The sequence below is a fragment of the Parasteatoda tepidariorum genome, chromosome 2 (assembly GCF_982258835.1).
Source record: "Parasteatoda tepidariorum strain Cologne lab strain chromosome 2, Ptep-v5.0, whole genome shotgun sequence".
Lineage (NCBI taxonomy): Eukaryota > Metazoa > Arthropoda > Arachnida > Araneae > Theridiidae > Parasteatoda > Parasteatoda tepidariorum.
In genome coordinates, this window is record NC_141756.1 from 71,532,631 (window position 1) to 71,546,727 (window position 14,097).

The following is a 14,097-nucleotide window of genomic DNA, read 5'->3' on the forward strand; positions in this document are numbered from 1 at the left end:
AACTCCTATTAAAACAATAAAATCAAAAGTTGAATTTTAGATAAGTAATCGAAAGGAGAAAAAAGTTGTACGTTGATGTTCTCTCAAAGAAATCAAGATCATCCATATTTTGTCTACGTAAAGAACTTCCCTCGTTATTCATCAGGAGCAGTGGCGGTGACTCTGGTTATGAAGTTTAACTTTTTCAAGGTTCAAATATTTAAGACCAGATTTTGCTTGGGTTCAGCAGAGAAAGGGAATCAGGGGGGAGAGGAGCTGCTCTCTTTGAAACGCGCTATTTCTTGTTTCTATAAAAACAAACGTCTTTAGACTTCGTGGCGAGAGGAATAAATCCCCTACAAAAAATGATCAATAGAAATCAATAAAAGCATGTATTGGTATCATTGGAATTCTATTGGTGTATACTTGTTTCTATTGACATTTCAACTGATATTAGTAGTGTATTGGTATCAAAGATATTGAACAGTAGGGTATTCTATTGGTCTGTACTTGTTCCTATTGATATTTCAACTGATATCAGTAGTGTACTGGTATCAATAGAATTTTATTGGTCTGTACTTGTTTCTACTGATACTTCAACTGATATCAGCAGTGTATTGGTATCAATAGATATTGATCAGTAGGTACTCTATTGTTTTATACTTGTCTGTATTTCACACTTCAACTGATGTCTACTGACATCAGTGAGATACTTGTATCAATAGATATTGATCAGTTAGGTATTCTATCAATACATCTATCAATATTTATTCAATATATTAATATTCAATATATTAATCAATATTCTATCAATAGGTAGTCTATCAATACACTGATATCAATATATCATGACCAGTACATTGTACTGATCTACTCTACTGATATCAGTGTTCCATTTCCCCGTACAGATCAATACATTTTTTTCATTAATTTCTATTGATCAATTTTTGCAGAGCCATTATTAGCAAATTAGACATAGACATAGAAATAGTATGTAACAGACATATACATGTAGACATAGTGTGACTTTAACAATCAAATTAGTGACTAGCTTAAAAGATTGCTGAATTGAAAACTTTTGACTAAGCTAATATTTTTTTAATTCGAATATTTCTTTCTTCAACTAATTATTTGTGTTTCTTTTTGCAGACAAACCCACAATTGTTCGAAATCTCGTTAACCCTAAAGTAGCCACCGAACTCTCATCAACTGTTGAGCTTCGGTGCATTGCCCTTGGAGACGGCAATGTCACTTTCGTCTGGTCTTTCAATAGCACAGTCATCATACAGGGTCTCGATATCGGACGCTATAACATACGTGCGGCCGAGGCTGGAGATCTGCAGTGGTGTAGCGTTCTTACAATTAAGCGTGTAAGGCCAGACGACTATGGAGAATACACCTGCGTCGCGAAAAATCATCTAGGTTATGATTTCGTGAAATTTTCTCTTAGCAAAAAAGGTAAAAGAAGAAGGTTCATCCCAGGTTTCGTAACACTTTCATTCTATTGTCTTTTCTTATACTCTTCAAAGTGTTTTATAGGGTGAATAGAAACACTTTTCGAACGCCGCAATTGTAGTAAAGTTTAAAAATGCCCAAACCATCCATTCATGCTTCACTTTGCGCTATATCATTGTATTCGTTTCAATGCTTTATTTTATAGATCTAAAAAAATAAAAAAAATGCTGTGTTCTTATTCACTCTACGGAAATGATGAATAGAAATAAATATCTGAAACATGCTGAGGATTTTATGCCTAGAACTCTAATTAAAATTAATTGAATTTAATGTGGGGTTTGAAAGCATAAAATCCAAGTAGATTGCGCTGCGCGATCAATGCTTGCATTGCAAACCTAATTCTAAAAATTATAACAAATATTTACAAGCATTATATTTTATTTTATTTTACAGTAATATTATAGACTATAACTTCCTCAATGATTGATACGTCATGACTATATTCAAAATAATAAAACATATAACAGAGTCTTTCTTATCTAAATGTTTTTTTTTATTTCTTTGTGAAATGTTAACTTCAAAAACTCTCGTAAATGTCTATTAAGAGGCTGTTGATTTCACTATTTTTATATTTCCAAGATCTTCTTAACCTATTTAGAGATATGAAAAGCAGGTGTAAGTCAAGCATAACAAAAATATAGCGGAACTAACTTAAAAAAGTAATTTGATCAAATAAAAATGATATTACATTCTTAACGTTTCAAAGATTAATACTACATTAATAATACTTCTAATATAATTGAGCATGTATTTCTATTCATCTCATTTCTTGATAAATTATGGAAGGTGAATTCTACAGAACTAGATACATCAAAAATAATTTTAAAATACCATATACAGAATTTTCACATCGAAGCAAATTTTTCGGATTCTATTCTAACCTTCGAAAATTAATATACAGTGCGTAAATTGCATAATAAGCAATACATATTGCTCATACCTACATATTGCTTTAATATATTTCATATTTCTAGATTTTTATATTTCGTAATTAATTAACTCATGTGAGACCTGGACAATGACCCGTGGAGATGAAAATATGATAGCTAGATTTGAGAGAAAAATACTGCGAAGCATTTTTGGTGGAATAAATTAAAACGGTACCTGGTTTAGAATATCAAACACGGAACTTTACAAAGCATATAAAGAACCTGATGTGATTAAATGTATCAAAATTCAAAGAATTGAATGGGCAGGCCACATTATAAGAATGGAGAATAGCAGGAAAACCAAAAAAAAGTTTTCAATGCCAGGCCAACAGCTACAAGAAAAAGAGGACGACCAAACCTAAGATTTTTTGAACTGTCTTGAAAAGGACCTACAAGTTTTAAGGATAATAAACTGGAGAACCTTGGGTAAGGGAAGAAATATCTGGGCATAGGCTTGTTGAGAAGGCCAAGGCCCATCCTGGGCTGTCGTGCCAATGAGAAGTAGAATTAATCAATTAAAATTCTGCCATTTCCCTTAAAAATGCAGCTTTTGCCTGTTAGCTTTCGCAATAGATCTATCACTGTTTCAATGATTGTTTTTAATATCTAAACTTTTTATGATAAATGATAAACATGCAAGTTAATATCATTAAAAAGTTGCTCATAGTTTTGTAGAATTCACCTTATTTTATAATGATTATTAGTAGTTAATACAATCTTAAGCAAAATAAGAAAAAAGTAGCATAATTTTTTAAGAGTCCTTTTTTTTATAGTTGTGAAAGACAATCAATTATTTAAATTCGATTTGGCTCATGTTTAACATATTTTAAGAAAGATTCTTTATTTTAAAAGAACAGCAGAATTATTAACGTTTATTAAAATTAAATCTATTAATGAAACTTTAAACACTATTATTCCTAAATAGAATTATTCAGAGCGGTTGAAGTCTTAGAAAACAATATTTTCAAAAAATTGTGATTTTTTTTTTAAAATTGAAAACTATTCTTTAAATAAAGTATTGCGATTTCTTATACTTCGATATTTATGAAAAAGCAAAGTAGTTCCCTGAAATTTAGAAAACATGAGAGTTGCTCAAAATTTCAAAATTATTAGCATTAAAAATATCGTAATTTTCTTAATTTAGTTCAAAACAATTCTGAAATCAAGACGATTCTGAAAAAAATCTTTTCTGATAGACTCCTTCATTAGGATATATTTCTTGTAGGGAAAATTCGGTCATTTTGTATAATAAAAAAGAAAATAGACAATATTATAAACAATTCTTAAACTATTTAAAAAGAAAGGTTTTTTTTCAGACTGATTAACTAGAATAGGTTCTTAAATTTGTGAAGAATAAAGGAGAAAAAAAAAATAGGAAAAACTAAAATACAAAGAAAACATAATTGACTTACGAAATTTTGAGTTTATATCTACAGACATTTTATTAAACATCTTATCAGGAAATGGAAACGCATAAACCGTGCACACATTTGAAAGGGATATGGATTCCAGTTTTCCGCACCATACAATTTGCACGAAGTTTATGAGTTGTAACTAAAATGCGCGAATTAAAAAAAAAAAACTTTATATGCAAATTTTCAATTTAGAAAAATTTAATTTTTGTCGCATAAAAAATGATTTTCACAATTTGAACGCTTTTTACATACATTAAAATTATCATGCTTCAAGTTCAAGAAGTAAATGTTCTTGTATAGCAAACCATTTCTTCCCTTTCTTAAAATACATTTCTCTATTTTTATTATTATTGCTTAATATATTAGAGAAATTTTTTAAAGAGCTCATTTTTATAACTACAATCTACAGTATGATTTTCATTTCTTCAAAAAAATAATCTCTTTTTGCACAAAAAAACTAGTTTTCACAATTTAAGCTCTTTTTTCATACTTTAAAATTATCAAATCTCATAAAAAAGTGAGAGAATTATTCAGTTTTTACGATTTTTTTATCTAAACTGAAAAACCTTGCAAATAGGCAAATTTAAAAAAGTTAAAACTTTTAGGAATCAGTTGAAATATTTATCTATTACAAATCTCAGTTCCTTTTTTTAACATATTAGTGTAGATAGTTCGAAATTAACGCTATATTGCTTCAAGTATAAGTCCTTTAAACTTCGATTTGTTTACTTTCTTCGGTCAAAGATCTACTGTCTGATTGCCAAGTGCTTTTTATGCTTATTATTAAAGTAACTCAAAATGTAAAGATCGTGAAAATAAAATGCGTTGGTGATTAATATTTTAAATATGTATCTATTTCAAATCACAGTTCATTCTTTTAAGCAAAACATTATATATAGTTTAAAATTAAAGCTTTATTGCTCCAAGTCTGAGGTTTTTACACTGACTTGTTCAAACTTCGGCGAACGAACTTAGAGAAGCATTTTTTATTGCATTTGAATTTCATTGAGCAAAAAAATAATTGTTTCTGGAAGAATAGATACTTTTGTTTTTTCAGGAGCTCCTGAGCCACCAAAGGAATTGAAAGCTATGAACGAATCCACCGATTCAATCACTTTAGTTTGGTCTCCTGGTTTTGATGGTGGATCTGATCAAAACTTTCGAATTCGGTTCAAAAAATCCGACGCCTCAACGTATAATTACAAAGAAGCGCCAACAAATACTACTTCCGTCACAATTACTGGTCTCGAACCAGGTGCACAGTACGACTTTTTCATTGCTGCTTACAACAACATTGGTGAAAGTGCCTATGCAGAAAATGTTTTGACAGTTTCTACACGCGAAGTGAAGGGTAAGATATAAACAATTTCGGAATTTTTACTTTTATTACATAAAAGTTTAACTAATTCAAAACGTTAATCGACATGCATATTTTCATGTAAGAACCTGTCTGAAAGCTCTCATATTCTATTTACATCGAAGAGCCATTACATTATGACCACCCTCCATCTATAACAATGGGCTCGCCCAGTTTTTCATGGTTTCTCGCCCAGGAACAATGTTCTCATGGGCACATTAGCTCATGGGCTCATAGAGCAATTCCTGACGTCTGTAAGCAACTTGAACATAGTTCACCCATTCATGGCAACATTTTTTCTTGTGGGGTATGGTGTTTACAAACAGGATAATGCACCATGTCATAAGGGTCGAATCGTCATGGATTGGTTCGAGGAACATTCGAGTGACTTTCAAGTCATGTCTTGGTCCCCAAATTCACCTGACCTTAATCTAATAGAGCATTTGTGGTCCTACTTGGAAAACCAAATTCGTGCTGCCACGCTACTCCCTCGCAACGTGAGGGAATTGCAGGATCAGTTGGTGAGCTCTTGGTACCAGATACCTCAGACTACCTATCAGCACCTTGTGGAATGAATGCCATGACGGGTGCTAGCAGTTTTGTGGGTTGAAGGTGGCCCTACATGTTATTAGCAGGGTGGTCATAATGTAATGGCTCTTCGGTGTAGTTGCCCAATGCAAAGACCACCACAACTAACAGATTGGAAGAAATAATATTTCGAAAATTGTTAGAGAAATTTGGAGAAATCGAAGAAGAAATTGTAGAAAAAAATTGTAAGAAATAAATAAGATATCTGATTCGTAATAAACAAAAATTAAATAAATTTTTAATAACTTTTCTGTTATATCACATGAAAAAAAATTTTTTGGTAAAATTACCGTACTGTATGGTAATGATATTTCTGATAATAAAACATAATTCTGGTTAATAAATCCAAAATATAAGGTATTTAAACCATTCATTGGGTAATTTTTCCATTCATATGGTAGCAGTTCACCGGAAATTCTCATTTTCAAAAGAATAGTTCTTATGGCCACACATTTAATGAAAACTACAAAACAGAAAAGCATATTTAACCGATTAAATGGTATTTTTGCCATGCTCTGAAATATCGTAATAAAATTAACAAATTTTACCATATTTATCGAAGCATGTTATAAAAGCATACCACATATCATAAAAGTGTAAATTCTACCAAAATCATTACCCAAAGTTCTGCGGTTAAAATAACCGGTTTCTAATGTTCTCATTGAGTCAGAAGGACGCTAAATTTTACCGTATTCTGGTAGTTTTGATCATGCTCTTTTCCTCAGTGCAATACTATACACTGCCAGTCTCCAGTACAATCTTTGCCTTTTTCGGAATTTGTTAAAAGCTAATAAGAAATTTCCCTTACGGCTTTTTTTTTCTATTTCAACAAATTAGGTTATATATCATGCGTTAAGAACTGTTTCGCTTTTAAATGCTGTATAGGGCATAATAAAAGTTACATAATAAAAATATCAAGTCTGCATAAGTCCATTTTCTGGAAACCGAACAGAGTTATTTAGAAATAAAACTTGAGCTGCATCTTCAGTTTCATGTTATTTGTTTCTGAGACACGCTGGAAATAAAATGATTTCGATGATTTTTTTTTACATTCCAATGTAAAGAACAGAAATACAAGAGTTGTCCGAATGATAACTGGACAAGAGTGATGGCGTCAGGTTTACTGTAGCAAATCAGCAGCACTACTCAGTGTTGTGTAATTGATTTGATTTGTTCTAGTCGCTTCTCCCCTAGCGCTATTTAAATGGTCTCTTTTGAACCGGTTAATCATTTATATTTAATCTGCAACTTTATTGCTTACGCTATAATATGATTCTATACTTTTTTAGAACATCGCTTATAGTATTATTGAGTAAGGTAAATCGTTAAATTTGATTATTTATTTTTCAGTGGAAGTTACAACAAAAAAGCCAAAGACTTTCGCCGAGAAGGAAATTGAACGAAAAAGAGGAACAAAAATGTGGCTTATAACTTCCATTTTAGGAGGAGTATCTTTTGTAGTATCTTGTATAATGTGCGTTTGCTTCGTATGGAAGAAGTGTTCTCTTATCACATCTGAAGGTAAGGAAAATTTAATTTGAAAACTTCGAAAAAATTCACAGCACTCATTCGCTTCGTAAAAAAAAAAGTTACAAATTCTTGTATTGAAATCACCAATTATGAGTTCTTAATATCTTATAAACCCACGTTTATGAAATACAAGTGGTTTAGAAATCAATGGAGAAGATTTCAAGAAGTTTTACACTAAGTTTCAAAAGCATCTTTCTACCAACCGAAAAAGATTGAAAGAAAATAAGAAGACTGTTTTGATTAGAGCTGCTTATAGCAATGAAGATCCCTTTTCATATCACGATCGTTATAGTCGTTCACTTAAAAAAATGAAGGATATTGAATCTACTTCTAAAACAAACAGTTAAATTATGGTCTTGCGGTTTCCTACCACATATTTACCATTTAAAGTATGCTATATAACCTTATGAAATCATCCTCTACTACTTCTACAAAAAAATTCCGGTTCAATTTACGGTAAAAAAGTATCTGAGCTCTGGATTAATTTTTGCAGAAAAATCCATTTTTTCCGGAATACGTGACGAAACAAAAAGTCTGATATACTGTAACTTTTACTGTAATAATTACTGTAATATAGCTAAATTATTCTAATTAAATAAATATTACTGTAAAAATTACATACATACATTACAGTATAATACGATATTTTAATTACAATGAGATTAATTTTACGGTAAAATGGTACTTTGCACCGTAATTTGATACAGAATTTTTTGCAGTGTATTTCAACGATATTATTAAAAGGCATTATGATGACAGTTACAGTTTGAATATGAAATATTTTTAAACAAGTTTTACCTTGCCTCTTCACTTTCTTAAAGTTTGATTACAAAGCTGCTATATAGACGTAAAAAATATTCCTTTTATCTAAACCTAACCTTTCATTTGTATGATTTCAGTGATCATCCCAATTGCTCAACTACAGGCAGCTCAGGAAGAAGCCTTCTCAGAAGTTGCTCAAAATCGCCTTTTAATACAACCAGAGCCAAAACAAACAGCTCCTTTACAGGTTGGAATTCAGAATGAAACTACCCAAGAGCAAGTGCAACTCAGAGATATTCAGGTAAAGGTTGTTAAGGCTTTAATTATTATGAACAGAAGTCTGCACTAAAAATATTGCATTAGATTTTTATTAAAAAAAACATTTATGTAAGGTTAATCAACAACTTTTTGATAAACTGAGGGTTGAGAATTCCATGTCAAATTATGACGGGAAGCACAGAGGTAGAAGATCTGAAAGGCACAACTAATCGAAAACTTTTTTATACAGTGAGCAAAATAAAAAAAACGGACCACCTTGATCTAATGATCGGATCTTAATGGCTCGAGGGGGTGATCTCAGATATTGGTTCAGGGAATAGAGCTTTCGCCTTCCAATGAGATGATTCGAATTATAAGATGGAATCCTAGAACGTGAAGATCCGATTATTAGATCAAAAGTTATTCAGAGTGGTCCACTTTTTATTTTAAGCACTGTACCGTCAGCAGACATATAAAAATGATCTGTTCTTTTTTTAAATAACTTTTAAATGTATGGTTGGTTTTTCTTTCTATATAGTGCTTTGGTATAATCTCAAAGCTATTTAATATGTATAACAGTTCAATATAATAGTGACGGAATATGCTAATCAAAAGTTATAAGGTTCAACCGACTATTTAAGTATTTTAAAGTCTTTTTATGTGGATTGTACAGCATGAATACAAACGACGTACAAGATGAATGCAGTTTATAATGTTATAATGTTACAAAATATGTTTTAAAGATTGTACTATTAGGCACTATGCATGTCGGACAAAAGTTGAGCATTGATTGCTAACACAGTAGGAGGCTGCACTGTTTTTAATTATTATTACTGCAACACAGACTGGTCTTATCATAAAAGTCATAGAACGCTCGCCTCCCAATGAGGTGAACTTGGTTGGAAGCTCAGCGATAGTTAGTCGATACGAATTCCTCACCCGGCTCGCATCGACTTCCGTGCTGACGTAAAATATCCTTTGTGGTAGACGGATCATGGTTTAGAGTCTTCTAACTTTCAGGCTAGCAGGGGGAGGTTCGTTAGTTACATCAAAAAGTCCTCCACTATGGCAAAATTTCTCCCAAACCTTGATCCTGGAGTTCCCTTGTTTTCTGAATCGGGTTCAAAATTACAAGGCTACTGGGGTGAACTAGTCGTAAACTCAAAAATTGGATCAATTACGGTGATAAAAAATCAACAATATTCGTGAAACACGACATCTTTGACTACTTACTACTATGCATCAAATGTATAGTTGCATTGTGGTTGTGGGATGCAGAGGCATACAATGAAATTTTGGTTAGGTGTTGATATGAAATTCTCAGTCCTCAGCCTTAATTTTTTTAAAAGTTTGTAGCAACATTTTTGTTACATTGTGTATTTCTGCACCATACATCGTAGACAATATATTTACCTTACTCTTATAATTCGTAAGCACATGCTTAAAAATTATTTTAAAATAAATTACTTAAATCTTCCTTACATTTCTTAATGTATTAAATTATTTTTCTTTTAGCAAGCAGAGCAAAGAGCACCTAGCTGGGAGGAAACAGCTCGTAATGAGTATAACAGAACAAGATCATTGAGTTTCGATAGAAAGTGCTATGGTAAATAGACGTTTAAAGCATTTATTGAAATTACTAAAATATTTATTTTTCCAATAGTAGTAGTAGCTAAAAGCTCCATTATGTGTTAAATTACGGATAAAATGTCGAGGTACAGATATTTTTGTTCATCAAAACAGGTTATACTCAACCATTTAACTTGTGAGATTCTTCAAGGACTCTAAATTTGTTTAATTATTAAAGTATTTTTCTGAAGATAGCTCATACTCTCATAGATAGAAATACTCTCAAATAACTCTATTTTTTAATTGTTAAAAGACTTATTTTTAGTTACCAATTTCCTAGAAAGTCTATAACAAACATAACAATAGGTTTCGTAAAATATATCAGTTACCCTGACAAAAGAAAGTGATACATGAAATATCCAACACGAGAAGTTTCGAAATATCGATAAAATGCCGAGATACAGATTCTTTTGTTCACTGGAATTGATTATAGTTCTTGCTGTAAAAATGATATATTCTTTAGATTGACCAGAAATAAAATGGCGTGGACGAGTATCTTTTTTCCTTCTAAATTGGTAGTCATCTGTTATACAAATTCATCCGTCATTCTTAATGGATATCCTTTTGTACAAAGAATCTCGTATAATCTGTCGGATTGATTTGTGATTGTTTGAAAAAGAAACGTTTTTGTGTGAACCAAGCTATAATCATTTGGTATACACATCATTTGTCTCTTTTCGCTAGATAAACTTTTTTTAAACAGACAAGTGTTTGGGAAAGAAAAAAACTTAGTTCGATTTCCAGTTGAAATAAGCGGACCATATTTACTTATTTATTCAGTGTGATGCTGAACTATATTCATTCAATACTTTTAAGAAACTCTAGAGTAATTTTTAGTTAATCAAATTTGAAAAGATTTTCTAATGATACTTAAAATCTTGAAATTCTTATGGAATGTTATGGAATATCTTATGAATTTTTTTTCAAATCAAATAAAGTAATAAGAAAAATAATAAGAAACAATAAGAGAAATATGCAGCCATTTTAATGTTAACCTGTAAAACTTTTTAATTAATAGTATAATTTGATATTTTTATATAACTAATTAAAGATATATATATATATATATATATATATATATATATATATATATATATATATATATATATATATATATATATATATATTGGAGAGAATAATCTTCCAATTGATTCTCTCTTTCTCAGATTCATTGATGATCTATTAGTTATTAATTTTAATGATTTCGATATTCTAGCAAAACATATTTATCCAAATGAATTAATTCTTAATAAAACAAATAATAGTAATTCTTCAGCAAATTTTTCAGATTTGACTCTTAATATTAATGCAGATAAAAATATTACATTTAAACTTTTTGACAAAAGAAATGATTTTAAATTTCCAGTTAAAAAATGCATAGATTTTAACTCTAACTTAGCCAATAAGGTTTTTTCTAATATTATTGCCAATCAAATTCATAGATTTTACAGGAATAATTCTAACTATAACGGGTTTTTATTAGATAGTGATATATATAAAAACGATTTAATTAATAGCCATTTTCCTAGTTCATTTCTTAAATTCTATTTTAAAAATATCTTAAAAAAACTTGGTACATTAATTTTTAATTTTTATTTAATTTTTCTGTTTTAAGAATAAGCTCTGATTTTTTCAAGGTAGGAACTAACTATGATAAACTATTCCTAAAACCACTGGACGGAATAGTTTGGATGTATGACCTTTTATACTGGATTAGTTAAATATTTTTTAGTTACTTTTTAATATTTGTAGCCTCTTAAAATTAATTTAATTTTAATTGTCCAGTATAATAAACAGTTTATTTATTTATATATTTATTTATTTATTTATTTATTAATTTTGTATAAGTGGAATGGGCTCTGGTTCGTAAAGAACCACCAAAAATGAATGCAGGTGATACGTGTATACTTTAAAATTATGTAAGGTTGTATGAATGACGGATAAAACCTATAAACGGTTTTCTATCCCTGTATGCAGGCTCTGATTTTTAAATAAGTCACCCTATGAAAGTTGGATATGTGTATTCTGTAAAATTATGTAAGGATTTATGAATGAAGGATAAGTCTATAAACGGCTTTCTATCCTGACAGACTGACTTTTATATTAATTTCCCTATAAATAATTTTTTTTTTTTAGTCTGCTAATTTAATCAATCCGTTAAACATTTTTATTATTATTTCAATTTTATTACATTTTCACTAATTGTTTCTCATAGATGGCAGCACTAATATTTTCCTAAAAAAATTTTTTCTTCTTCTTCGATCAAATATATATTTTTTTTAAATTTTATTTTATTCGATTCAAGCTATAAGCACAACTTCCAATATTTTACATCTTCGCGATTTTTGTTAACTGTTTTATTATTGTACTTTTAAACCTAAACCGCGTTTTAATTCACTCCGGTAAGTTTGATTTCTTTTTACATTTTTCTTTTATTTCATGATTTTTTACAACATAAGGTTTTTTGCGATATCGACACATATAAAGAATAATTTTTATCTTAGGATAATTATTCTTTATTCAGAAATATCGCATTTATAGCAATAGATGTGTCTTGATAACGACTATTTGCTTTTACCATTCTTGTTTCTCTATTTATTTTATTCATGTTTTTCATGTTAATTTGTGTATATATATATATATATATATATATATATATATATATATATATATATATTGAAACATTCCCAAAAACTTGATAGTGCAAAATTTAGTTTATTTTATTACAAAATATATTTTTTTAGCTTTCACAAAAGCAAATAATAGAACAAAGAAAAACTAAATTTTTAATTTATGCTAAGTTGTTTTTTTGTTTCCTTCAGAAATTTTTATTTATTATTTGTTAGTTTAGTTGTATTTTTGTTACAGTTTCAAATAAATTTTATACTTGCTGATATTCAAAAATCTGAGTTAAGTTTTTGTCTCCTCATAATTTTTAAAAAATAACTTTTACTATGTTTACTTAATTTTACAGCATGTATATAATGCACAAAAAAAGAAAACAATTAGAACACCTTGAATAACTTTTGACCTAATGATCGGATTTTTACGTTCTCAGACTCAATCTTAATGGTTATTGGGCTGACCTCAAATATACTGATGCAATATTGCAGACGGTATATTAAGTAACGAAGACACAAAAACGTATTTTCTCTGAATAATCATACCTTTTTATCGGCGTATTTGGAATTCTGATTTTTGAAATGCAGGGAAGGGATAGCTGCAATCTAAAGAATAGAGTTCCAAAAATTAAGGAAGAAAATCGGTTGAAATTAGTTTGAAACTATTAATGTTAATTTCATTTTTTGAGCACTTTGCTATATCTTCAGACAATATTAAGAGAATCAACAAATTTTTGCCACAATTATAAAACTCGTTTATCCAAAGATAATTCTTGCAAAAAATAATTGTTAACAATAATTTTGTGTTATTATTTTATTATTGTATATTTTATTAATGTATGTTGTATAATAATATACATTAATAATTTATTGTATATTATTATACAATATTCTTGCAATAATTTATTTATTATTTTATTTAATAATTGTCGAAAATTTTGAATTGTAAGGTATACAAATCTTTATATCATTTTAAAGAATGCAATTTTTTCGGCGAATTACAAAATTTGAATAAAATCAGTCAAATAGTTTCAAGACTATCAAATTTTAAGAAATCCTTATCTGGAATTTGATTTCTTAAGAATTATTCGTCCAATTTATTTTCAAATTTTGTTTTTTGCTACTTAAAATGAAATGATGTTAAACATTTTTATACCTTGCAATTAATATTTTTTCGACTATTAGGAAATAAAATCATAAAGAATGACAAATAATAGTGGAGCAATTAGTTTTTGTTTTCTGTTACATGAGGTTTCTTTTAATAGATCTTAGATATTTTCCCATCACTTTTAAATCTGCAATAGGTTTTTCTCTCAATAAACACTTTTCTTCTAGTCTATTTAATGTTGACGATATGTGCAAGTTTAAAAACATAATATATTACAGGGGGTTGCGTAAATATTTCCACAAAATTCTAGGGGAGTGTTACATCATCAGGATTAAAATTGCAGTGGAACCCGTGCCACGAAATGTCATCGTACGCCTCTAGAGGCGCTTCCCTATTATGTATTGTT

General features: G+C 29.4%; 1 protein-coding gene across 2 annotated transcripts in view; it reads left to right on the forward strand.

Annotated features, from left to right (window-relative positions):
* Nucleotides 1-14,097, forward strand: part of LOC107454481 (nephrin) — a 136,428-nt gene that overhangs the window by 107,815 nt on the left and 14,516 nt on the right. For both annotated transcript variants that reach the window (XM_071177675.2, XM_071177676.2), the window contains exons 14-18: nucleotides 1,129-1,437; nucleotides 4,896-5,189; nucleotides 7,134-7,304; nucleotides 8,213-8,376; nucleotides 9,849-9,939. In XM_071177675.2, the coding sequence (XP_071033776.1) occupies nucleotides 1,129-1,437; nucleotides 4,896-5,189; nucleotides 7,134-7,304; nucleotides 8,213-8,376; nucleotides 9,849-9,939 (1,029 nt within the window). The remainder of the gene's footprint in view (nucleotides 1-1,128; nucleotides 1,438-4,895; nucleotides 5,190-7,133; nucleotides 7,305-8,212; nucleotides 8,377-9,848; nucleotides 9,940-14,097) is intronic.